Source organism: Tamandua tetradactyla, chromosome 7, assembly GCF_023851605.1.
Source record: "Tamandua tetradactyla isolate mTamTet1 chromosome 7, mTamTet1.pri, whole genome shotgun sequence".
NCBI classification, from domain to species: Eukaryota; Metazoa; Chordata; class Mammalia; order Pilosa; family Myrmecophagidae; genus Tamandua; species Tamandua tetradactyla.
In genome coordinates this window covers 87,921,687-87,948,460 of record NC_135333.1, presented here as the reverse complement: position 1 = coordinate 87,948,460, position 26,774 = coordinate 87,921,687, and the positions used below count along the sequence as shown (strand labels likewise).

The following is a 26,774-nucleotide window of genomic DNA, read 5'->3' as shown; positions in this document are numbered from 1 at the left end:
TATTTTCCATGGGATTCCTTCTTTGATGTATTGGTTGTCTAAGACTGTGTTGTTCAATTTCCACATACTGGTGAATTCTCCAATTCTCCCTCTATCATTGATTTTTAGCTTCATTCATTGTCATTGGTGAAGATACTTCGTATGATTTCAATATTTTTAAACTTCTTAAGACTTTCTTTGTGACCTAACATATGGTCTATAATAGAGAATGATCCATGTGCACTTGAGAAGAATGTATATTCTGCTGTTGCTTGATTAAGTGTGTCTGTTATCTCTAGTTAGGTCTACTTGGTTTATTGTATTCAAATCTTGTTTCCTTATTCTTCTGTTTAGATATTCTGACCATTATTAAAAATGATGCTTTGAAGTATTCTCCTATTAATATAGAACCATCAGTTTTCCCTTCAGGTTAGTGAATGTTTGCTTCATTTATTTTGGGGCTCTGTTGTTAGGTTCGTTTATATTTTAACCAATCTTCTTAATGAATTGACCCCTTTATCAATAGATAGTGTTCTTCTTTGTTCCTTTTAACAATTTTTTATTTACAGGCCATTTTGTCCAGTGAGTATAGCCCTTCCTGCTCTCTCTTGATTGATATTTGCATGGAATATATTTTTTTCATCCTTTCAATCTACATTAAATTTTCATTCTCAACCTTGTCTTTGAATTTAAGGTGAGTCGTTTGTAAATATCATATAGATGAGTTGTGCTTTTTATTCATTCTGCCAAACTATGCCTTTTGACTGGAGAGTTTAATGCATTTACATATAAAGTAGCCACTGGTAGTACAGGATTTTCTTCTGCCATTTTACCGTTTGAATTTTGTAAGTCTTATGCATTTTTTGGCCCTCCTTCAATTCTTCCATTATTGCCCACTTTTTTGTTTAATGGCTCTCTGGTAGAGAACCCTTTAGAATCCCTTCTCATTTTATTCTATGCATATTTTTCTGATATTTTCTTTGTGGCTACCCTGGGACATAAATTTAATGCCCTAAATTTATAACAATCTCTTTTTCTAGTTTTTTTTATGAGTTGTAGGTTTACAGACAAATTATTAAGAAAGTACAAATTTCCCTTTAACAACTCCAACCCCTCCCCTCAACTTACACACACACAGTTTTCCTGTTAACAGTTTGCATTACTATGGCACTTTTGTTACAATTGATGAAACAATATTATGATTATAATATTAACTGTAGTCCATAGGTTACAATATAGTACACTGTGTTCTGTAGTTTCTTGAAACTTTTATTCTGGTACCATATAAACCTAAAATTTCTCATTTTAATCATTTTCAAATATATAACTCAGTGATGTTAATTACATTCACAATGTTGTATTACCATCACCACTATCCATTACCAAAGCTTTTCCATCACCATAATCAGAAACTCTGTTCCGATTAAGCATTAACTCCCCAATCCCTATCCCCATCCTGGCCTCTGATAGCCTATTCTAGTTTCTGACTTTATGAATTATCTTATTTTAATTATTTCATATCAGTGAGATCATACAATATTTATCCCTTCATGTCTGGCTTATTTTACTCAATATATCTTCAGGGTTCATCCATGCTGTCACCTGTGTAAGAAATTCATTCCCTTTTACAGCTGAATAATATTCCATTGTGTGTATGTACCACAATTTTTCATCTATTTATTGGTTTTTGGACATTTGCATTGCTTCCATCTTTTGGCAGCTGTGAGTAACATTGGGGGCAATTATCTGAGTCCCTGCTTTCAGTTCTTTTGGTTATATACCTAGAAGTGGGTCAGCTGGGTCATACAGTACTTCTACGCTTAACTTTCTGAAGAAATGCCAAACTGTGTTCCACAGTGGCAACTCCACTTTTTATGGCCACAAACAATGCACTTATATTTCTTATTCTCCACATCCTCTTCAATACTCATCATCTTTTGCATTTTAGTTTTTGTGGAAAGTTAAAAGCAGAGTTACAAACCAAAAATACAATAGTACCGATATTTACCCATGTCTTTACCCTTATTGACGATCCTTATTTGTTTGTGTGACTCTGATCCATTGTCTAGGGTCTTTTCCGTTCCACCCGCAGAACTCTATTTAGCATCTCTTATAGGGCCAGTATAAAGGTGAACTCCCTCAGCTTTTGTTTATCTGGGAGTGTCTTAATGTCTCTCATTTTGAGGCAGAATGTTGCTGAATATAGAATTCTCAGTTGGCAATGTTTTGCTTTTAATATGTGCTTTAAATATGTCATACCACTACTGTTTTTTCTCCATGGTTTCTGATGAGACATCAGCACAATCTTAGAGAGGCTCCCTTGCGGGTGACACTTTGCTTCTCTTTTGCAAGTTTCATAATTCTCTCTTTATCATTCACATTTGAAAGTTTGATAATAGCATGGCACAGTGTGGGTCTATTTGGGTTTATCCTGTTTGGGGTTCACTGAACATGTTAAAGGTGTATATTCATGTCTTTTATTAAATTTTGGAAGTTCATCACCATTTTTTTTGAATATCCTCTCTGCTCCTTCTCCTGAGATTCCGACACTGTTTATATTGGTGCACTGAATGATGCTCCCCAGGTCCCCCAGGCTTTGTTCACTTTCTTCATTTTTTTCCTTCTTTCTGCTCCTCAGAATGGTGGATTTTAATTGTCTTGTCTTCAAGTTCTCTGATTCTTTCTTCTGTCAGCCCCAATCTGCTTTGAATCCCTCTAAGGAATGTTTAATTTCTGTTACTGTGGTCTTCAGCTGTATTTGGTATCTTTTCATAATTTTTATTTCTCAATTATTAACTCTCTTTTTGTTCATCTATTATTTTCCTGATTTTATTTAGTTCTTTGAGTATATTTAGGACCTTTTTAAAACAACCTTTGTCTAATATATCCTAAGTCGGGTATTCTTCATTGATGGCTTCTAATGCTTTATCCTGTTCCTTTTCATGGACGGTTGTTTCCTATTTCTTTGTTTTGTAATCTTTTGTTCTACCTGGACATTCTGTGTTATCTCTGGAATGTAGACAGTAAGGTGTCTGCTCCTTATGCTTGCATCCATCTGTTATTATGACAGGGATTTCCTTAAATGCCAGGAACTTACCAAACTAAAGATTGCAAAAAACAAAATACCTTTACCAGTCTTTCCAGATTGACCTGTGTGAGTTTTTTTCTTCAAAACTTATCCATACAATGAGTTTACAGAATAGCCAAGGCAAAAGTGTTAGGATGCTCTGGTCTTTTCTGTGAATGTATCTTGTCCTGGGCATGCATGCAGCTCTACGAATTCCTCTGTATTTATGGCCCCAAATGTTCCTTTTGCTGCAGGAAACTGCTTCCTTGTGGTAATGGGCACCTCACTTTCTGTCCCACAGCCAGCAATGTGTTGCCCCAGGCAACTGTAATTTCACTGTTCTACAGTGCAGGGCAAGTTCTGGAATGGTAAACCCTTGATGAATGTCCTGGTTCAGTCCCTCAATTCATCACCAGACAGATTGGCACTTGCATACATGTACCTAGTATGTGCACAAGAGTTATTCTGCTGTGTCTGGAACCGGGACCAGGGACTCACCCTGGGAATGCAGGTCAGCAAGTTGCCACCGAGAGGTTTCCTTGATTTGGTGCTTATCCAATGGCTGAAAACTGCAACTATTTTCTGAAACTGTGATCAAGTTGTTTCTGCTAATTCTTTCTGGTTGTTCAAAGCTTCTGTGAAGGGATAGAGAACTGGAATGCATCATTCTGCCATCTTAATCAGGTCAGGTTCCACCAAGCTTTTTAAGTAGGATGGGGAGTTGATGGAGGAAAAGCACTGGAAGATAGTAAGGGTGGTTGATCACTGGATGGGTGAGTGATTTACTGAGGCTGCCATTAGGAACACTTGGTTTGGAATATTTCCCTTTGTAGTAATTAGGCTACATCCATGGGGTCTGTTATGGCTGGGAGAAAGGAGAGAGATAAGGAACTACCCAGTTAGGAGTCTCTCAGCCCCCTGGGTAGCCAGGGTTAGAGGGAGAGAGGAGAGGGATGTCAAGGGTGAGTTTGATATTCAGAATAGTTGGGTCTACAGCTGTCTTTTCTCCCTTTATTTTTTTCTGCAACCTGAGTTGTTTTCTCTGCAATACCACAGTTGCAATATTAGTTTCAAGGTAGTCAGGATAGGGGAGGGGAAGGGAACGAGCACAGGGGGTGAGGATTAAGGCCTACCACCTGATCAGGAGAGAGGAATACAGTCTTGGTCAGTACAATATGCAACAACCCACAAACTACTTTGTTTTCCAAAGGTAAATAGGGTGGTAAAAGCTAAATGAATGTAGACCATGGTTTCTCCTCTAAAAGTGATGGGAAAAATTAACATTCAAAGCATAGTTTAAAAACGTCAAATAACTTTAGCTTTTCAACAAAATAAAACTCAACTTTGTAGAGGTTATAGCTTCATTATCCACTGTGGTATCAAATGCTCTTGACTTCAGGTCAGAGTCCTTATAACTCTTTACATCTACTTAGGAGAAAAATGGAAGCCTTTAGCTTGAATACATCAACAATTCACAAAAGCTTTCCTGTGAAGTCTAGGCCTCCAGCCTAACTTTCTGGCTCCCTTACTACTACCTGATAAAGAAAGGAATCTTATCCAATTCTAAATGCTGATTGATTGACATCTTAACATAGATGGGCCTCCATATTTATTTATCTTGTTTAATGTCTGTTTTCCCCAGTAGAACATAGTCAAGTCCTTCAGGACAGATTTTTTTTTTTTTTTTTTGGTAATTGTTTGTTTATTAATATATTTTGGTGGGTTTTTTTGGTCAGTTATATCACTGTTATAACCCAAGCACCTCAAATATGATAGGTGATTAATAAATGTTTGTTGAATAGATAAGCTCCATAAACACCAAATTATAAATGGTTTCATGGTTAAAAAAAAAATGGGGCATTAAGAATGGTTCTTTTAACTTTAGCAGTTTTGGGGGACCAAGTTGAGCCCTTCAAACAACACTTACTACCAAAGTAACTAATAGAAGAGAAACTGTTAATGACTTTTTCTAATTTTTTTTTCAGGTGACAGAACACCTTACTTCAGAACCTATTCCACATTCCAGTTGGGTCCTTTTAATGTTTAGTGGTGATAGAGCACAAAGACTCAAGATCAGTGAATACAGTGAGGTATACTCTGAAGCACTTAAAGATGAAACTGAGTTTCATTCTACTCTGTTTCACTTGGTTAAGGATTTTTCTTCTGAAGAAGCAATAGAGAAAATCAGGAGTGCCAACTGCCAGTTTATTGATTCTGTATGTCAAATGCTGCTCTCTACTAGATTACTTAGCTATTCTTAATTCCCACTGATAAACTTTTTTCAGCATGAAGACTCAAGCAACTTGAAAAAAATCAGGTATTTCCTCAATAGAGTGAATATATTTCAGAAAGGCTGTTAAAAATGTCTACTTAGCATTTTACTCTCAAATTTTATTTTAAACAAAATTATTTTCTTTCCCTATGAATGCTTGAGTTATTGAGAATTTCAGTTTTCACTGTATGAAGATTTGAATGGTATTTTATTTCAACAACAATTAACAAAACAAAATAATATATAATATTTCTTCCTTGAAAAGCTCATTAAAAAGACCATGGGCAGGCTTCTTCCCCATTGTATTTCAGTTGGGGAGGTAATTGCAAAAAGAACGCATGTAAAATATCTTACAGTCATGCTGAGAGCCTCTGGTCCCCTGCTATACTTTCCCTCTAAAAGTGACTACGTTACATATATTAGGTTGTGCTGCAGTCACACAGGTGGTGGTCCGTTGTGTTGGAGTCTGGTAAATGGCCACAAGGCATGTTCTAGAGACATCCAGGAGTCCCCATTCTGTGTGGGAGCGGCATCCACAGGCTTTTGGAAAAATCGGCCTGTAAGGAAGCTCATCAACGCTGCAAAGAGTACAATGAATGAGACAGAAATCCAGAGTGGCTTATTAGCTTTTCTGACAGCAGACTTGAGATTTGTGGCCCAGGAAGACATTGTGTCATAACTAAAAGGAAAAAACAAATACAAAATTTGGTGATCTCAATAACTTATTTTAGCACCCTGTTTGCTAATAATACTAATCAAGTCATTGATCTGCCTTATAAATATTAGATAAAAAGTCCTTGTGGTTTAGGCAACTACAGTCTGGCCCCTTATAACTATTAGAATTCAAGAAATGATTCAAGATGAGAATCTGAAATAACGTATTTAGCCATTATTTAACTTTTATTTATCTCATTCTTTCATTCAGGTAAGGCAACTGAATTCTACAGTAGAATTAAAAATGCTATTTACTGGGTAGAGGGGGATTTATGTGTACATACATGTACATATCTGTATCTATCTATCTATCTATCTATATATGCATAAATATGTCACTTATTTCTCACCATACCGTACACTTTACTTGAAATTTAAACTTATTTTTTTTAGACACACCCATACAGGAAACACAGCTTATTATTGAATCATTTAGGTAAATGTTAAATCTGTGCTGAAATTAGCAATTTCCATGTGCTAATCCATTTAATCAGGACAGTTATAATGATTGGTATAGAGAATATTTTCATCACTGTTTTATCGAGGAAGAAATTGGTGCTCAGAAATGCATGGACTCAGCAGATGATGTAGCTAGTTGGAGGACTGGAATTTGAGCCCAGGCTGTCTGGCCACAGAACCAAGTTCCTTACTATCAACTCTTGTGCCTCTCATGCAGTCAGGGACGACTGCTATAGACCATATGAACTTTCTTGTTCATCTTAAATTTAACGATTTGATTAACACTGTTAACCCTACTTTACCCTTCCTTCCCCATTCCACCAAAATGGTATTATTTAGCAAGTGGACAACATACACTGAAGAAACATCCCATTTTGAAGGATTATTTCTCTTTTCAGAAAGACTTGGCTTCCTTGTCCTTTCTACTGTTTCTTCTCCAGGTGGTTCTGAGTCGTCTTTAGTTCTGTAAATAAATTTTGTTTTTCAGTATTTGAAACTAAGGATAATGTGCTATATTTACTTATAAAATATTATATTTGACTGTATAATTCGAGAGGCTCACAAATACTTGTTTTACTCCAGAAAGATTTGATAGATATCCAATTCAAATAGCCAGATTCATGTTTTTTTTATCATTTTAAGGAATTAAGATTTTTTTTAACTAAAAAAAAAACCTCCACTATTTAGAATAAATTTTGTTGTGAAAGTTATAATATAAAGACAATATAAACGTTAATCTCACCACTCATAACTGATGGTAATGTTTGATCTCTTTCTCTTTCTCTGCATATAAATGTTTTTATCCACACTTTAAAAGATAAATTTGGATGTTACATTTCTTCTTTTATATTTTTTCACTCAATATATAGTACAGTTTTGCCTAATTATCAATCTTATTAAATATCCTTCTACCACCTTGCTTTTAGTATGCTATTACAGGTGATTTTATATTTTTGTAAGATATTTGATCAGTGCTAACTTGGAGCAACATCAAAAGTGTCATTTCTTCTCTTTCTCTAAATATCTTAATTTGAAAAATCTTTATGAAAATATTCTGAAAGTAAAACTAGTTAAAATAAACTAGTAACTGATAAGCCAGAAACAGCCATCGTATCGACAATATTTTGAATAAAATTGCATTAAGTAAAGGTGCTTTCCTCTATTTGAACAAAATTCAATTGTTTCATGATCTTCACTGATGAGTTTCTAATAGGATTTGAATTTTGAATATGACTCCTACTACCCTCACAACTAGCAAAGGAAACTGTGTCTTAAAGATTTTATTTTCAGTCAAACGTCTAGAAGGAACGCACATGTTAGATTTTAGTTTCCTTTGTAAAGGCCACAAAGCCCAAAGGCAGAATCAACTGCATTCTTGTAAGAGTCTCAAGGTCTTGGTCTTTTGTTTTCAATGGAAATCATCACAGTAACAAAAAGCAAAAAATTAGATTATAATTTATTAAAGGAATCTGTTAATATTTTTTCCTACCCAGATCAGAAAAGATCCATTATATTAACTCTATGGCTGAAAAGAGTTTGCAACACATGTAATTGACTCCCCAAATTATTGAAGAAAAATGAAAACAAAAAACATGAACTCTTAGAGGGTAGACACCGTGCCTTGCTCATCTTTATATCTCTTAGTAGAGCATAGTAGGTACTCAGTGAAGATGTATAAAATGAACATAAAGTCATTTTGTTAAAAATCTCTTAATTTTACATTTGAGGAAACTGAGATCAAGCAAGGTTAAAAGGCCACCCATGGACTTAACATTTCTTCACGTCCCTCCTTGTTGCCCTCTACCTCTCCCTATAGAAGAATATTTTATTTGTTTAATTTGCTAGAGTTTTATGTTTCCTTCATTCTTTATGTACCTAAATGGAAGATTAATGTATATACAATATAACAATGTTACATATATGCATATATTTTGCATATCCAAATATGTTATACATATATATGTTTCCTTTTTAAAAAAATCTAAGTTGATGGATATTTTACTTCTGGGGCTTTTTATTGAACTTTTCCCCTAAACGCTTTTCCTATATAGGAAGAAAAACCACTATCTTCAGAAGTCTGGGCAATTCTGGGTCTTTCCTAACTCAGTACCTCAAACTTACAGTTCCGAGTGCTACCAGAGTAAATGGATCCACAAATAGCATTTATATGGTGTCTTTCACAATGAATTATCTATTTGATGATGTGGTATTTGATCTCATCTCCAGAAATAAAACGTGATTCCCACTGTTTATGCCTCTACTCAATCAGGTTAATAAGCACACAAAGTTTCACTTACTTTAAGTCACATTTTTCATCTTCAGCATCTGCCCATGAATAGGTGCTAATAAATCGATGTAATGAGGGACGATGTTCACTCTGCTTTGATCCCAAGATACGCCTAGATGAAGATGATTACAGCCACTTGTCAAATCTCTTTTAACCATTATCAATCTATTTCCTAAGGTTTAAATCCATGAAAAAATTGTGTTCTAATTAATTTTTTGGCACATTCATATATCCCCTATTTCATGATAAAACAGCTTCATGGATCATATACCAATATTTAAAATTATTCTGCTTATAATATGTACAAATAAAATGTTACTATATTACTTACTTCAAACTCTTATTTACTTTAGCCCACTTATAAAATAGTAAAGCTCCCAAAGAGCAGCCCTAAAATCACACTTACCAACTGCTCGACCTCCTACTGAATCGGTCATTATTTTCCATCCCAGCCATCTTTGGAAGTGTAGATGTTAAAGAAATGATAAAATGTGAATTTAGTGAATTTAATATTTTTCTATCTGAAAATGAATGAATTTACTTTTGACTAAGAATGCCTAGGAATTTACTTACTGTTCCTGCATTTCCAATATTTCTAGGCAAAGAAGCAATAGTCACTCTTCGAAGAGAAGGTGGCTGTACAAAGGGCAAAATGTACATTTGGAAATTCTTAATATTTTACTCTAGTAGGCAACACAGATGAATATCTCTGTACACATACATCTATGCACTTGACCTTTGCAGAGTTAAACAGCAGGCACATTTGTAAATGCCTTTGCTATGACTAAATTACCTTCCAGAAATATTTTATCAATTTATATTCTACCTTCCTTAACATTAGGTCAATACAATTTTTGCCAGACAAAGAATACATGGTTACTTGTTTTGTTTTGCATTTATTTGGCTTCTAATAACACTGAATATTGTTTCTTGTATGTCAAATAACCATGTGTATTTCTGCTCTGAGAACCACCTGTTTGTGTCCATTGCCCATATGAATTTTGTTCATGGTATTTCTGGCAGAAATTTTCTTCAATTCTAATGCAGCCAAATATATTCATCTGTTTTTTTCTTTTGCTACTATTGCTTTTATGCTTAGAGAGGTTTCCCCCAACTCAAGAGGAGATAAATATGCACCTATATTTGTAGAATTTTCTTTCATGGTTCCATTTTTTTTCTATTTAACACATTTAAGGATGGGCCTGATATATTATTAATAAATGGATTGTTTATCAGGCTTCAGCTTGGCACAGGGGAAATTTATGTAGTAGTATGTGGTTCTTAAAGTTTAAATACGAACAGCTTTAGAATGTAAACATTTTTAATGAAGAAAATATATTAAAGGAGTTTGAGTCTTTTTCTTAAACCACCATTCATAACTGATTTTCATAGATCAGTAAAGCATCAAGGATATCAAATTGGTGTTCAAAAAACCTGGACTCTAATCCTTGTTCTTCTATTACATGATATTGACTAATCACTTAACTTTTTTGTTTTTCTATATCCTCATCCAAAAGAGGGATTTGGATGGAATGATTTTAAAGTTACTGGATCAAAAATATTATAAATCTTTGAGATCTGTGAAACTATAGCAGAGACTGCTGGTTGAGTGTCCCATTCTCCCTTTTTATTTAGTCACATACCTCTTGATTTTCACCTAGGCACACAGTCTCCAGAATAAAAACTGTATTTCCCTCTTTGTAGGCAAAGATAAAAAAGGAAAAGTTATGTGGGACTTCCAGGTGGTATTTTTAAAAGGAACAACTGTTTTTGCTTCTTCCTCTTTCTGGGAACATGACCGGATGTAATGATGTGGGGTTGATGCCTGGATCTGAAGTGTCCATCTTAGACCACGAGGTGGAAGCCAAGGGCTGAGATTGGCGGAGCAGCAAAAGAGAGTCTGGTCACTATTGCATTTTCTGAAACTGCTCTACCACTGCTGGACTGCATGTTTCTAACTTTTTCTTTATGTCAGAGAAGAATGATAACTGGCTTTCCTGACAGTGGCATGCAAACTTAGTTGATCTAAAATACAACAGGAAGTATAAAAGCATGCATATATAAATATAAATACCTACACACACACACACACACACGTCCTCATTATTTATAGATATCGTATTATGAATTTGTCTACTTGCTAAAATTTATTTGTAGCTTCCCAACGAATACTCGCATAGCCTTCACAGATGATCATGAATGAATATGCATGGACATAAACAGAGCAGCAAAGATTTGGGTCACCCATCACACACGTTCCCAGCTCTGCCTTCTTGGTTTAGGTTCTCATGCTGTCATATAAATAAGAGTCCTTCCCACAGTATTTTAGTGCTATCTGTTTTTGTGTGTGTGTGCATTTTTATGCTTTTTGATGGTGATTTCACTGTTTAAAATGGCCCCTGAGCATAGTGCTAAAATGCTGAATAGTATCCTAAGCACAGGAAGGCTGTGATGTACTTTAAGGAGAAAATATACTGTGTGTTAGATAAGCTTCATTCAGGCATGAGTTATAATGTTGTTGGTTATGAGTTCAATCAATGTTAATGAATCGCTATATTTTAAATAAGGTGACTTTAAGCAGAAACACACATAAAACCAAGTGATGTATTGATTGGTTGATACAAATCTTGTGACTACAGGCTTCTAGGCACCTAACCCCATATACCCCTTAGGAGCAATGGTTCAGTCTTCAATAATTCATTGTTCATGGTGACTTGATAGACTACAACTACTGCAAATAATGAGAATTGACTGTATATGAGGTAAAATCACTGTTCTGTCATTTACATTTAAAGCCATATAGATTTAAATAATATTTAAAACTATCTTATAAGCATTTGATAGACACTTCTTAATTGAATTAATATGAAAATTAGCAATTACCTTGGAGTTAAGAGAGGATGAACGTTTTTTAATTTGGCAGTCATCTGAAGGGAAAATAGACATTTTAGAAATTACATGTGCAATTTACGTTAAAGGAATAGTCTTATGACACTAAATAAATGTCTGCTGAATGAATGAGCCAAAAAATACCAATCAGAAGAATACCAAATTTTGTTACTTTTCTAGAAGAGGGAAGGAATATCATTAAAATAATAATTCTATTCAGAAAGTTCATACTGTTTATTTGAAATAAACTATAAGACTTTTAAAAACTTTATGTTTAGATATTTTCATGGCCTAATAATATTTCCCTATTTCCCAATCCATCATTCAGTTTAGCCACTAGGGTCATCCCTCCCTTGAGTAATACAAAACCATTATTGAGGAGAATGGCACATTTCAGTTATTTCACCTGACTTTGTGTGAGGAGGAAGAATCAGTACTAACCTCTTAAACAAGGGGACACTAAAGTCAACATACTTAACTGGATTAACTATGTTCTCTCATCTCAGTCATCTAAATTGATTTAGTGCACTTTTTTTGTCATTACCAAAGAATTCTTGTTTCCCAATCCATTTTCTAACCAATACCTTACTTGTGACTAAACAGGAATGAGTTATTTTTCTAATATAACAATCAAAGGATCTTACACTAAAGACATGACTTTAAAAAATGATAATATGAAAGAAAATATTAGAAAAACTAACACTATTATTTTAAACCTTTATTACCTTCATCTTCAAGAGGGTTAAAAGATCTTTCGTTCTGCAAAAGAACCTGTTTCAGCTCTTCTAATTCAGCATGCTCTTTGGCATACATTCTCTTCAAGTTTTCTACATGCTGAATCATCACTTCAACTGCTTTACTAACCCGGCTTTCCTAGTAGGGATAAAACAAACAAAAAAAAACATCAAAAAGGAAATTCATACTGTAAATACTGTTCTCAATATCCAGTTAAAGATGGTGGTTGAACACATGCATTTGCCTTCAGTCATCCCCACATCCCACTAAAAAGTATGATTTGTAAAGGCATAAATACACAAGGGCAAATACAACAGAAGGAGATATAATAGCAACAAAATTTTGAAAGCAGGGTAACAGAAGGATTAGTGATAAAATTACTTTCCAGGCCTAAAAAAAGCTGAAACCCCAAAAGCTGTAAGGAAAACCTAGAAGCAATGCCATTTACATCACAGAAAGCCCTAAAGGCTCAGTGGCATGAGCACCTCTGGAAGCAAGTTTAAGATGGGTGTGGGAACATAACTCAAAGGTCTATATAAAAGCACTTAGACCCATAGATTTCCTCTCTTACGTTGTCCAGCAGAACTTCTCCTACACCACTTTGGCAAAAGACCAAATCATTGAATTTCTGAAGTGACTTAAGCAGAGGATATTATGATTGAGAAATACCAGATAAGTGAGTATATGAGTGTACCATACTCACATATGGTACAGTATGGTACTGTAAACAACATTACAGTGAAAGACTTGAATATTGAGATCTACCAGCCTTATTTCTCCTTCCAGCTCCCAAACACAGGCAGCCAGGTTTGTACCCTCAAGGCAGGCAGTTGGAAGATTTTATCTATGAAACCTGACACCCCAAGAGGATAGTCTTAAAAATACTGACATTGGAGATAGTCCAGTGAAACATCCTAGCTCATATGAAGCTCAGAGTCAGTGAAAATCTCCCCACTGAACATATGAAGAGATCCAAATCACCTGCAGAAAGGATCACAAGATATGGGAGGAATGTATCTAATATGAAAGGTAGAAACCAAAACTCAGGAAAAGAGGAAACTAGAGGAAGCTGTTCTAGTTTGCTAGCTGCCAGAATGCAATATACCAGAAACAGAATGACTTTTAAAAAGGGGAATTTAATGAGTTGCTAGTTTACAGTTCTAAGGCCAAGAAAATGTCCCAATTACAACAAGTCTATAGAAATGTTCAATCTAAGGCATCCAAGGAAAGATACTTTGGTTCAAGAAGGCCCATAAAGTTCAGAGTGTCTCAAGTGGGAGGGCACATGGTGAACACAGTCAGGGCTTCTCTTTCATCTGGAAGGACACATGGTGAACACGGCATCATCTGCTAGCTTCCTCTCCTGGCTTCCTGTTTCATGAAGCTCTCCAGGAGGCTTTTTCCTTCTTCATCTTCAAAGGACGCTGGCTGATGGACTCTGCTTCTTGTGGCTATACCATTCTGCTCTGCTATCTCTGAATTTCTCATTCTCCAAAATGTTTCCTCTTTTATAGGACTTCAGAAACTAATCAAGACCCATCCAAAAGGGTGGAGACACGCCTCTACCTAATCCAGTTTAACAACCACTCTTGACTAAATCACATCTCCAGGGAGATGATCTAATTACAGTTTCAAACATACAATACTGAATAGGGATTAAAGAAATGGCTGCCTTTATGAAATGGGATTAGGATTAAAACATGGCTTTTCTAGGGTATATACATCATTTCAAACCAGCACAGAAGCAGACTGCAAGAATTCAGGGAAACTGCCAATATCTTCAGAAGGCAAAGAATTATTGCATCATAAAATACAAATAAAACATTATTTTAAAAAGTAACATTCAGAGAACAAAAAGAAGAGCTACTAGAAGTTAAAAATCTAATAACATTGAATAGGTATCCCTTTCTCTCCACATCTTCTCCAGCACTTGTTTATCTGTTTATCTATTTTTGATTCTGGATACACTCACATGCCATACATTCTATCCAAAGTATACAATCCATGTCTCACAATATCCTCACTTTCATTGTACAATGATCCTCACTCTCATTGTACAATGATCCTCACTCTCAATTTTAGGCAATTTTCATTACTCCAGAGAGAAAAATAAGGGATATACATAGCCACCCTTAAAAGAAACCCAAAACACTTCCATATGCCTTACTCCCTATATTTGTCTGCTAAAGCTGCTGGAATGCAATACGCCAGAAATGGAATAGCTTTTATAAAGGGAATTAAGTTACAAGTTTAATGTTCTAAGGTCACAAAAATATCTAAACTAAGGCATCCAGGGAAAGATACCTTGACTCAAGAAAGCCTGATAAGTTCCAAATAGGAAGGCACATGGCTGGCATCTGCTGGTCCTTGTTCCTGGTTCCATTGCATCAAGCTTCCGATGGCAGAGATTTCCTCCTAATGTCTGTGGGCCTTCACTCTGCAACTCCATGACACAACTCTTACTTACCATCTCATGGGAAGGCAACATGGTGATGTCTGCTGGGCTCTGCTGCTCCAAACATCCATATCTAGGCATCTCTGTCAGTTCTCTCTGTCAAACATTCCAAGCATTTCCAAATATCTGCATCTCTGTTGGTTCTTAAGCAACTATTTTCCAAGCATCTGAGCTTCTTCTTAAAGGACTCCAGTAAACTAATGTTTCCTCTTAAAGGACTCCAGAAAACTAATGAAGACCTACCTTGAATGGGTGGAGTCACATCTCCATCTAATCGAAAGGCCACACCCGCAATTGAGCAAATCATATCACCATGGGGTAATCTAATCCAAGTGCCACACCTACAGTTGAGTGGGTCAATCTCCATGGAAACTATCTAATCAAATATTTCCACCCTACAATATTGAATCAGGATTAAAGGATATGGCTTTTCTAGGGTACATAACAGCTTCAAACTGGCACATTCCACCCCCCAAAAGACATGTTCTTTCCATATACAAAATGCATTCATTTCATCACAATATCACAAAAGCCATTTCAGTAACAATACAAATGCAATACAAAGTCAGAAATTGTACAAAATCTCATTCGAGTCAGTTACTGGCATGGTCTGCCCTAAGGCAAAAAATTCTCCTTTGGCTGTTGACCTATGAAGCTCTGAACAAGTTTCCTGCTTCCAATATACAAAAGAGGAACAGTCAGGACACAGTAGCCATTGCCATAGGGAGAAAATGAAAGGTAAACAGATTTCGCTGGACCAAAACAGCTCTGGAAAACTGCAGGGCAAACTCCATTGGATTTCAAAGTCTGAGAGTCATTAATCAGAGCTTTGAAAGCAGTCCCAATAATGGCTTTACACATTATAAAGCCATTTCCAAGGGCCTACACATTGGCTCTGCTCTCTGCAAATGCTGGGTTGAGGGTTGTAATACTGGGGGCCATTGGGAGGGACCATATTTTGCTCAGCTCCACCCTCTCCAAACATCAAGGCAGTACCCAGGCTCTCTGCCATCTCTGGAGCACATGCTCAACTCCCTCAGAATAATGGGTGTTTGCCAGGCTCCCCCAATCCCCGTTTTATGTGTGCCACCCTCTCAGAGGCCTGGGACACCCACTTTTCCTGAACAATGAAGTGGAAGGTCCACCCTCTGCTTCCAGAGCAAACTAACCCTCTCCAAATGTATGGGTAGTCTACTCTCCTGGCCTGAGATTTCCTGGCTCTAGACCTCAGCTTCCATGGTTCTCCTCTGAAGTCATTTTTCCTTCAAGTTGTCCCTTTTTCTGTCCCTTGTAGTCCATACTAGCAGTAGTTCCATTTATACAGATCCTGAAACACTCTTGTCAGTTTTTTATGCAGTGCACAGGGATCATCGCCATCAGATAATATGATTTTCCACAAATCCTTTCTAGATAACTTCATCTCCAATCCTCACTTGTCCAATAATGGCTGACTGCTTCCATGTTTGGTTAAATCCTCATGTGGGACCCTATTCACTAGGGTCTCACTTTCTGGAAGTCCAGAATTTTCCAGACCATCAATTTCTGTTTTCTTTATATCCAAGAGTTCAGTTTTCAACTTATCTCTTTCCTGTCACATTTCACTATGAGCTGCAAGGAGCACCCAGGCTACATTTTCCACATTTAGTCTGGAAATTCACTTAGCTAAGTATCCTAGGTCGTCGCCTTTAAATTCTAACTTCCATCCCTCAGCAGTACTCAAGTTGGCCAAATCCTCCGCTACTTTAAAACACAGGTAGTCTTCTTCCAGTTTGAAATAAATAACACATGCATTATTTCTATTTACAGCCTCTTCAGAAATATCTTTAGAGGCCATATTTCTGCCAACAGTCTGTTCAAAACAATCTAGGCCTTTCCTATTCACTTCCTTACAATTCTTCGAGAATCTTCCCCTTATCCAGGTGTAAAGGTGTTCAAAATGTTTCATAGTTGCAGACTGCAGTACCCCACTTCTTTAGTACCAATATCAGTATTGGTTTACTAATATTGCTGGAATGCAATATATCAGAAATGGAATGGCTTTTAAAAAGGCAATGTATTATGTTACAAGTTTACAGTGCTAAGGCCATAAAAATGTCTAAACTAAGGCATTCAGAAAAAAAAATATCTTGACTCAAGAAAGTCCAATGTCTGTCACAATGGAAGGCATGTATCTGGTGTCTGCTGTACCATGTTTTTGGTTAAGCTGCTTCTAGCTTCTGAGTTAGAAGCTTAGAGTGGTTTGCTCTTTAAGTATCTGTGGGCCTTCACTTTGGTCTTCTGGGACACAACTCTGGGTTCTGGCTTGCTTAGCATCTCATTGGTAGACATATGGTGATGTCTGCTGGGCTCTGCAACTCCAAACGTCCATGTCCAGGCATCTCTGTCAGTCCTCTCTTTCAAAACTCCAAGCATCTCCAAATGTCTGCATCTCTATCAGCCCTCAAGAAACTGTTCTCCAAGCATCCAAGCTTCTTTCAAAATGTTTCCTCTTTTAAAGGACTCTACTAAACTAATCAAGACCTACCTTGAAAGGGTGGAATCACATTTCCATAAAATCAAAAGGTCACACCCACAATGGGGTACATTGCATCTCCATGGAATAATTTAATCAAAATGCCATACCCAGAATTGAATGGGTCAATCTCCATGGAAACTATCTAATCAAAGGTTTCCACCCTACAGTATTGAATCAGGATTAAAGGATATGGCTATTCTAGAATACATAACAGCTTCAAACTGGCGCTCTGCCCCAATTATTTACCCCTAGTACTGGTGTTGTACTAGTAAGGTTTATTTAATATAGTCTATAGCTTGCAACAGGTATATATAATACCACACCACTCTATTATTAACTCTTTATACAAGTGTCATACATTTGAAGTAGTTCATGCAAGAACTAATTTGTATTTGTAGTGTTAATTGGTGAGATATATGACTTAACCCTTTTCAATCATATTCACCTACAGTAGGCACTAATACTTATAATTCCAATAAAAAACTACCATTATCTCTATCCATCCCCACACATTTAAGACCAACCTCATTAATAAATGTGTACATATTAGGTAATCACTACCCCATTCCAGTTTCTGTCTATTTCTAGATCCTCTATATTCTACATTTTAAGATTCTGAGTTTACATTTTCTAGGTGGTTTGTATTAGTGAAATTATGAAATATCTATCCTTTTGTGTCTGGCTTATTTCACTCAGCATTATGTCTTCAAGACTCATCCATGTTGTTGCATGCTTCATGACCTCATTCCTTCTTACTGCTGCATAATATTCCATCATATGCATATACCACATTTTGTTTATCCACTCATCTGTTGATGGATACTTGGATTGTTTCCATTTTGGGGCAACTGTGAATAATGCCACTATGAACATCGGTGTGCAAATGTCTGTTCATGTTACTGCTGTCAGATCTTCTGGGTATATACTGAGTAGCAGAATTGCCAGGGTATAGGGCACCTCGCTATTTAATTTTCTGGGGAATTGCCAAAATGTCTTTCGCTGTGACTTTTACCATTTTACATTTCCACCAGCAGTGAATAAGTGTTCTATTATCTCCACATTCTCTCCAACATTTGTCATTTTCTGACTGTTTAATAGTGGCCATTTTTATAGGTATGATATGATATCTCATTGTGGCTTTGATTTGCTTTTCCCTAATAGCTGATAAAGAGGAACATCTTTTCACGTGCTTTTCAGCCATCTGTATTTCTTCGGACAAATGTCTATTCACATATTTTGCCCATTTTACAATTGGGTTGTCTGTCCTTTTGTTCTTGAGTTTTAAGATTTGTTTTTATATATACAGGATATCAAACCAAATATTTTCTCCCATTGAGTTGGCTGTCTCCTCACTTTTTTTCACAAAGTCCTTTGAAGCACAGGAGTGTTCCATTTTGGAGAGTTCCTATTTGTGTATTTTTTTTTTCTTTCATTGCTTGTGCTTTGTGTGTAGGGTCTAAGAAGCTACCTCCTATTATTAGGTCTTGAAGATGTTTCCCTATAGTTTCTTCTAGGATTTTTATGGTACTTGCTCTTATATTTAGGTATTTAATTCACTTTGAGTTAATTTTTTGTATACAGTGTGAAGTAGGGGTCCTCTTTCATTCCTTCACATATAGGTATCCAGTTCTCTTAACACCATTTATTAAACAGACTATTCTGTTCCAATTCAGTAGATTTGGGGGCCTTTTCAAAAATCAATTGACCACAGATATGGAGGTCTATTTCTAAAGTCTCACTTCAATTCCATTGGTCAATATGTCTATCTTTGTGCCAGTATCATATTGTTTTGACCACTGTGGCTCTATAATAAGCTTCAAAATCAGGAAGTATAAGTCCTCTCACTTCATTCTTCTTTTTTAGGATGTTTTTGGCTATTTGAGGCTCCTTTCCTTTCAGATAAACTTGATAACTAGCTTTTCCAAATCTTCAATGTAGATTGTTGGACTTTTGATTGGTATTGTGTCGAATATATAGATCAATTTGAGTAGTACTGACATCTTAATGACATTTTAAACTTCCTATCCATGAGCAGAGATTATTGTTCCACCTATTTAGATCTTTGATTTCTTTTATCAATGTTTTGTCATTTTCTTTGTACAGGTCCTTTACATCCCTGGTTAAGTTTATTTCCAGATACTTGAGTATTTAAGTTACTATTGTGAATGTATTTTTTTCTTAATTGCCTCCTCAGTTAGGTCATTATTTGTGTATAGAAACAGTACTGAAAGTAGCTTTGTCACAGATTTCTCAGGATTTACAAATATAGGATCATGTCATCTGCAAATAATGTTTTACTATTTCTTTTCTAATTTGGGTTCCTTTCATTTCCTTTTCTTGCCTTATTGCTCTAGCTAGAACTACTTGCACAATAGTGAATAGTGGTGACAGTAGACATCCTTGTCTCACTCCCAATCTTCGAGGGAAGTCTTTCAGTCTCTCTCCATTGAGTGTGATGCTGATTGCGGGCTTTTCATATATTCTCTTTTATCATATTGAGGAAATTTCCTTTAATTCCTACCTTTAAAGTGTTTTTATTAGAAAAAGATGCCAAATTTTGTCAAATGCTTTTTCAGCATCAGTCAAGATGACCATGTGATTTTTATCTTTCAATTTGTTAATTTTTTGTTGTTTTGGTTTGCTAAAGTTGTCAGAATGCAATACACCAGAACTGGAGTGGCTTTTTAAAGGGGAATTTAATAAGTTACAAGTTCATAGTTCTAATGCCCTAAAAATGTCCAAAGTAGACATCCAGGGAAAGATACCTTGACTTAAGAAAGGCTGATGGGTCCAGAACACCTCTGTCAGCTGGGAAAGCATGTGGCTGGCATCTGCTGGTCCTTTGGCTTCACACAGCTTTCCCAGGGGCATTTTCCTTCTGCATCTCCAAATGTCTGGGTCTTGTGTAGGCTATTTCTCATTTGTCAACTCTAAGCTTTCTCCAAAATGTTTCTTCTTTTAAAGGACACCAGTATACCAATAAAGACCCACCTTGAATGGATGGAGTCAAATCTTCATCTAATAAAAAGGTCACATCAACAATTGAGTGTGTCACATCTTCATGGAAACAATCCATTCAAAAGGTCACACCCACAATTGAGTGAATTATATCTCCATGGATACAATGTAATCAAAAAGTCCTACTCTACAATACTGAATCAGGATTAGAACAAGACTTTTCTGGGGCACATAATTTCAAACCAGCATATTTGTATTATTCGATTGATTTTCTTGTGTTGCAAACCACCTTTGCACACCTGGAATAAACCCCACTTGGTCATGGTATATAATTCCTTTAAAATGTTATTGTATTCAGATTGCAAGTATTTCGTTGAGCATTTTTGCATCTATATTCATTAGGTAAATTGGTCTGTAGTTTACCTTTCTTGTATCTTTACCTGGCTTTGGTATTAGAGTGATGCTAGCTTCATAAAAATGAGTTAGATAGTGTTCCTTTTCCTTCAAGTTTTTGGAAGAGTTTGAGCAAGAATGGTGTTAGTTTTTTTTTGAATGTTTGGTAAAATTCCTCTGTGAAGCCTTCTGGTCCTATACTTTTCTTTGTAGGAAGGTTTTTGATGATTGATTGAATTTTTTTACTTGTGATTGGTCTGTTGAGGTTTTCTACTCATTCTCAAGTCGGTGTAGGTTGACAGTGTGCTTCTAGGAAGTTGGCCATTTCATCTAAGTTGTCTAGTTTGTTGGCATATAGTTGTTCATAGTATCTCCTTATGATTTTTTTTTTATTTCTTCAGAGTCCATATTGCTGCTCTTCCTCTCATTTCTGATTTTATTTGCATCCTCTTTTTTTTTCCTTTGTAAGCCTAGCTAAGGGTGCATTGATTTTATTGATATTCTCAGAAAACCAGCTTTTCATTTTATTGATTTTCTCTGTCATTTATTTTGTTCTCCATAATTTATTTCTGCTTTAGTCTTTGCTATTTCTCTTCTATTTTCTTTGGTGTTAGTTTGCTGCTTTTTCTCTAGTTCTACCAGGTAAGCAATTAAGTCCTTGATTTTTGCTCTTTCTACTTTTTAAATATACACATTTAGGTCAATAAATTTCCCTCTCAGCACTGCTTTTACTGCATCCCATTAAGTTTTTTTTTTCTTTTCACATGGGCAGGCACTGGGAAATGAACCTGGGTCTCTGACATGGCAGGCAAGAACTCTGCCTGCTGAGCACTGTGGCCTGCCCATCCCATTAAGTTTTCACATGCTGTATTCGCCTTTTCATTCATCTCCAGATATTTACCAATTTCTCCTGCAATTTCTTCCTTGACCCACTGATTTTTAATTTTTAAGAACATGTTATTTAACCTCCATATATTTGTGAAGGTTCTGGTACTTTGGTGGTTATTGATTTCCAGCTTCATTCCATTGTGGTCAGAGAAAGTGTTTTGAATAATTTCAATCTTTTAAAATTTATTAAGATTGGTTTTGTGTACCAGTATATGATCTGGAGTAAACTCCATGAGTATTAGAGAAGAATGTATATCTGGGTGTTCTGGGGTATAATGATCTATATGCGTCTATTAGGTGTAATTCATTTATCACATTGTTTAGATTCTCTATTTCCTTATTGATCATCTGCCTGGTTGTTCTTTCTATCAAGGAGACTGATGTACTGACGTTTCCCACTATTAATGTTGAAATATCTACTGGTCCCTTCCATTTTACCAACGTTTGCCTCACATACCTTGGAGTTCCCTGATTGGGAGCATAAACATTTATGATTGTTATTTCTTCTTGGTGAATTGTCCCTTGGTGTAGTGTCCTTCCTTTTCTGACATTTTTGCACTTGAAGTCTACTTTGTCTGTTATTAGCTTAGCTACTCCAGCTCTCTTTTGGTTACAGCTGATTTGGAATATCATTTCCCATCCTTTCACTTTCAACCTATTTGTATACTGGGGTCTAGGATGAATCTTTTGTAAACAGCATAGACATATTTTTAAATCCATTCTGCCTATCTGTATCTTTGAATTAGTGAGTTTAGTCTGACATTCAGTATTATTACTGTAAAGGCAGTTCTTGAATCTATCATCTTATCCTTTAGTTTTACTTCTCAAGTCAATTTTTTTCCCTCTCTCTTTTTATCCTTTAAGTTACCCTTACTAACACTCTTGAATTCTGCACCCTTCTCCAGATTTCTCTCTCCTGTCTTTTTTTTCAGCCAACAAAACTCCTTTTAGTATTGTCTGCAGGGCAGTTCTCTTGTTAACAATTTCTCTCAGCATTTGTTTGTGAAAATTTTAATCTCTCCCTCACTTTTGAAGGACAGCTGTGCTGGATAATGAATTCTTGGCTGGCAATTTTTCCTCTTTCAGAATCTTAAATGTATCATATCACTGCTTTCTTGCCTCCATGGTACCCGTTGAGTCAGACTTAGTTTTATGTGGCTTCCCTTGTATGTGGTGTATCGCTTTTCTCTTTCTGCTTTCAGGACTTTCTGCTTTCTTCAGGCACTTGACAGTGATTAGCATGAGTCTTGGAGTGGGTTTACGTGGATTTATTCTACTTGTAGTTCATTGGGATTCTTTGTTTTGAATATTTATGTTTTATATAAGGGTTGGAATATCAGCTGGGATCCTCTAGAGAAACAGAATCAGCAAGAGATATCTGTAGATATAAAATTTATAAAAGTGTCTCACATAACTATGGGAATGTAGAGTCCAAGGTCTGTAGGGTAGGCTGCAAACTGATAACTCCAATGAAGGCCCTCAATAAACTCTCAGGAGAGGCTGGCTGGACAACCATGGGAATCTAAGGGTACAAAATCCGTATGGCAGGCTGTAAAGCTGACAACTCTGATGAAGGGTCTGGACAAACGCCACAGGAGAGGCTTACCAGCTGAGCAGGAAAAGTGACTATCTCTTCTGAATCCTCCTTAAAAGCCTTCTGTGATTAGATTATGCATCACTTATTGCAGAACACACTCCCTTTAGCTGATTACAAATGCAATCAGCTGTGGATGCAGCCAACATGATCATGATTTATAGTCCAGGAAATGTGTCCTCATAGCAACAGACAGGCCAGTGCTTGTCCAACCAGACAACTGGGCACTACCACCAGGCCAAGGTGACATATGAACCTGACCATGACAGTCCACCCCTTGTCAACTTGGCAGCTATACACATCACTTCAAACCATACTTAATCCGTAAATAGAAAACCATTAATAGACACATGTTTTCCTTGCCTAACAATACTCAACTGTCCCATGTACAACCAGAAACTCATTAAATCTCCCCAGAATGGGGTGCAAGTCCTTGGGTAACATTCACTCTTAAACTTGATATCTTACAACTTAAATATTATAAGATGAATAAAACAGCATTATAGTCCTTGTTTCTGTAATTGATCATGTGGTCATAGTTCATATTTATCACTATCTTTTTCCACTACCCATTCCATGTTCCCTTTATCCTCAGTAAGCATTTCAGATGGCCATAGTTTTTTGCCTGGTGGGTTGGCCCAAACCTTCATTCCTGAAGTTTCAGAGCCATTGATAGTCCTGCCTGGATGGGTTGTTGCAGTTTTTCATTGATTTTATTCACAGGGCATGGTAAAACTAAAAGATATAGAGGATCTCCTATATTCCAGGAAAACCCTTCTTTATCTCCATTGTGCAGTTGCAGTCCTATTTCCCCCTGATAGTCAAGGTCAATCACCCCCAGACCTGTCCTCATACAAGCGAAGCATTAGAAGAATCCAATGGTGATATTTTGACTATTTCTTTTGCCAGTTCACCCCATGGATTGGCGGTGTCATTCTGATTACAGGAAACAGAGTCCTTAGTGCCTTTGAGTCCAGTCAGAGTAGAAAACCAATCATAAAAACCCATTTTTAAGATTCTGTTTCTTAAGAGCTACTCCTGGTACCAAGCTGTATTAGCTAGGGTTCCCTAGAGAAACAGAATCAGCAAGAGATATCCATAGACGTAAAGTTTATGAAAGTGTCTCATGTAACTGTGGGAATGTAGAGTCCAAGGTCTGTAGGACAGGCCACAAGCTGGCAACTCCGATGAAGTTCCTCAACGAACTCTCACAAGAGGCTGGCTAGACAACCATGGGAATCTAAGAGTCCTAAATCCATACAACAGGCTGTAAAGCTGGCAACTCCAATGTTGCCAGCTTCACAGGACAGGCTCAGCAGCTGAAGCAGGAAGAGTGACTCTCTCTTCTGAATCCTCCTTAAAAACCTTCTGGTTATTAGATTAAGCATCACTTATTGCAGAAGACACTTGCCTTAGCTGATTATAAACACAATCAGCTGTGGATGCAGCCAACTTAATCATGATTTAAGTCCATGAAATGTTCTCAACTGGGGAAATTATCCTCAATCTTCTCCTCAAATAATCTTCCTAGCTCTTTTCTCTTTATTTTCTGTGATACTAATGATTCTTATATTTGTGCACTTCATGTTGTCCATTTTCCTGAGATCCAATTCAAATTTTTCCATCTTTTTCACCATTTGTTCTTTTGTATGTTCAAATTCAGCTGCCCTGTCTTCTAGTTTGCTTATTCTTTCTTCTACCCCCTCAAATCTGCTATTTTGTTTCTCTAGTATGTTTTGAAATGACCTACATTATCTTTCATTTCCATAAGATCTGCTATTTTTCTATTGTTTCAAATTCTTCTTAATATCCTTCTAGTGTCTTCTTGATATTCTTTATGTCTTTAGCCAACCCATTGAAGTTATTTAGATTTGTATGAAAATCTCTGGTTATTTGTTCCAAATTCTGTGTCTCCTTCAACTTTTTAATTTGGTCATTTGGCTTGGCAATATCATTTTGCATCTTCTTATGCTTAGTTATTTTTTGTGGATTTTTTGGCATTTCATTATTTTGTTAAAGTTATTTTGAAAACTAAATTCCCTCACTCATCTAAGATTTTGTAGTTGCTTGGGTTTGCATCGAAGGGCTCCTTTTGTACTTGGTTTGCCTCATGCAGAAGCTGTAACTCTAACTGAAAATCTATTAAAAGCTAGGGAGAAAGGCAGTTTGCCAGAGTGTACTTTCCTTGTCTTCCCAGCAGATGGTACACTTGGGCCCCCTCCTTCCCTCAGGCCCGTCTCTCCTTGACTATGTCAGCCAGTTGGGCAGGATGGTGCAAATACAGACCAGGTGCAAACACTTAAGGTTCCAGTTCTCCCTGCGCACTGAAAGCTGCCAACCTTGGGGCTGCAGGGTGGGGAGTGTGTACCTCAGCAGAGAATCCACTTATGGGCACCATGGTGATGCCCAGGCTCCCGAGTGGAATGACCTTGATCTGATGAGTTAAGAGCTTCAAATCCTCTGCTAATAGTCAGCCCAGGAGGGCCTGGCATTCTGTGCAGCTGGCTCCCTCATCCCTACCTCTCTGCCCATGCATGCCATGTGTTTTCCTTTGCTCCTCTGTGGAGAAAAGATAGAGGTAGCAGGACCCAGGGTGCCTCTTTCACCAGCCAATTGACAGATCAGCTCTGCTCTGTGTCTCCCCTCCTCCCAAGGGGAAGGCCCTCCAGCCTCCACCAAAACCAGGTGCCTACAACAGCCTGCCTCAGAGAGGGAAGGATAGTCACTGTGCTGGTTTGAAAGGATGTGTGTCCCCTAGAAAAGCCAAATTTTAATCCTAATCCCATTTTGTAAAGGCAGCTGTTTCTTCTAATCCCTATTCAGCATTGTATGTCTGAAACTGTAATTAGGTCATCTCCCTGGAGATGTGATGCAATCGAGAGTGGTTGTTAAGATGGATTAGGTGACAACGTGTCTCCACCCATTCAGGTGAGTCTTGATTAGTTTCTGAAGTCCTATAAAAGAGGAAACATTTTGGAGATTGGAGATTCGGAGAGAGCAGAGAATGCTGCAGTACCACGAAGCAGAGAGTCCACCAGCCAGCAACCTTTGGAGATGAAGAAGGAAAATGCCTCCTGGGGAACTTCATGAAACAGGAAGCCAGGAGAGAAAGCAACTACAACAGGCACTGTACACCAGTAGCAAGGTTTCTATGCATAGGTATACCAAGTCTGCTGGCTTCCGGGTTCCCCATGGGAGCTCCTGGCTGTAGAATTAAGAGGGAACATCTCCCAAGCTGGCTGCAGAGGTGGACTGCAGGAACACAGCACTTCTTTGGCATCCACTCTGGTCTGCATGTTGCAGACTGCCCCAGAGGCAGTCTATACTGAGTCAACTCCACCCTGTCCTCTCAATGTTAATTTCATAAACAGGTTGAAAATTTCTCGAAGCAAGATCTCAAGAAGATGTTTTAGTTTACCAGATTAGTTGGAAAGTTTGTAAACCCCTAGACTTCAGGAGACTTTGGGAATTAATTAGTGATAAGTAAATAGAAAGATAAACAAATAATCATGAGAAGAAAAATGATTAACTCTAGGAAGAACATGAAACTGCAAAGAAGAAAAGTCATC

At 36.9% G+C, this 26,774-nt stretch overlaps 2 protein-coding genes across 13 annotated transcripts in view; one reads left to right on the top strand and one right to left on the bottom strand.

Annotated features, from left to right (window-relative positions):
* Nucleotides 1-9,056, top strand: part of DNAI7 (dynein axonemal intermediate chain 7) — a 129,968-nt gene extending 120,912 nt beyond the window's left edge. For 4 of the 7 annotated variants that reach the window (XM_077170324.1, XM_077170327.1, XM_077170328.1 and 1 more), the window contains one exon: nucleotides 5,032-5,364. In XM_077170324.1, the coding sequence (XP_077026439.1) occupies nucleotides 5,032-5,307 (276 nt within the window). In that variant the 3' untranslated portion in view covers nucleotides 5,308-5,364. Of the gene's footprint in view, nucleotides 1-333; nucleotides 409-5,031; nucleotides 5,365-8,542 lie in introns of those variants that run through there. The other 3 variants (XR_013179591.1, XR_013179592.1, XM_077170325.1) reach the window with 3 other exon arrangements.
* The window catches only part of IRAG2 (inositol 1,4,5-triphosphate receptor associated 2), a 168,538-nt gene continuing 146,481 nt past the window's right edge, over nucleotides 4,718-26,774 (bottom strand). For all 6 annotated transcript variants that reach the window (XM_077170322.1, XM_077170318.1, XM_077170317.1 and 3 more), the window contains 7 exons: nucleotides 12,393-12,540; nucleotides 11,662-11,705; nucleotides 9,352-9,414; nucleotides 9,185-9,234; nucleotides 8,789-8,890; nucleotides 6,847-6,954; nucleotides 4,718-5,997 (listed from right to left, as the gene is read on the bottom strand). In XM_077170322.1, coding sequence (XP_077026437.1) covers nucleotides 5,754-5,997; nucleotides 6,847-6,954; nucleotides 8,789-8,890; nucleotides 9,185-9,234; nucleotides 9,352-9,414; nucleotides 11,662-11,705; nucleotides 12,393-12,540 — 759 coding nt within the window. In that variant the 3' untranslated portion in view covers nucleotides 4,718-5,753. The remainder of the gene's footprint in view (nucleotides 5,998-6,846; nucleotides 6,955-8,788; nucleotides 8,891-9,184; nucleotides 9,235-9,351; nucleotides 9,415-11,661; nucleotides 11,706-12,392; nucleotides 12,541-26,774) is intronic.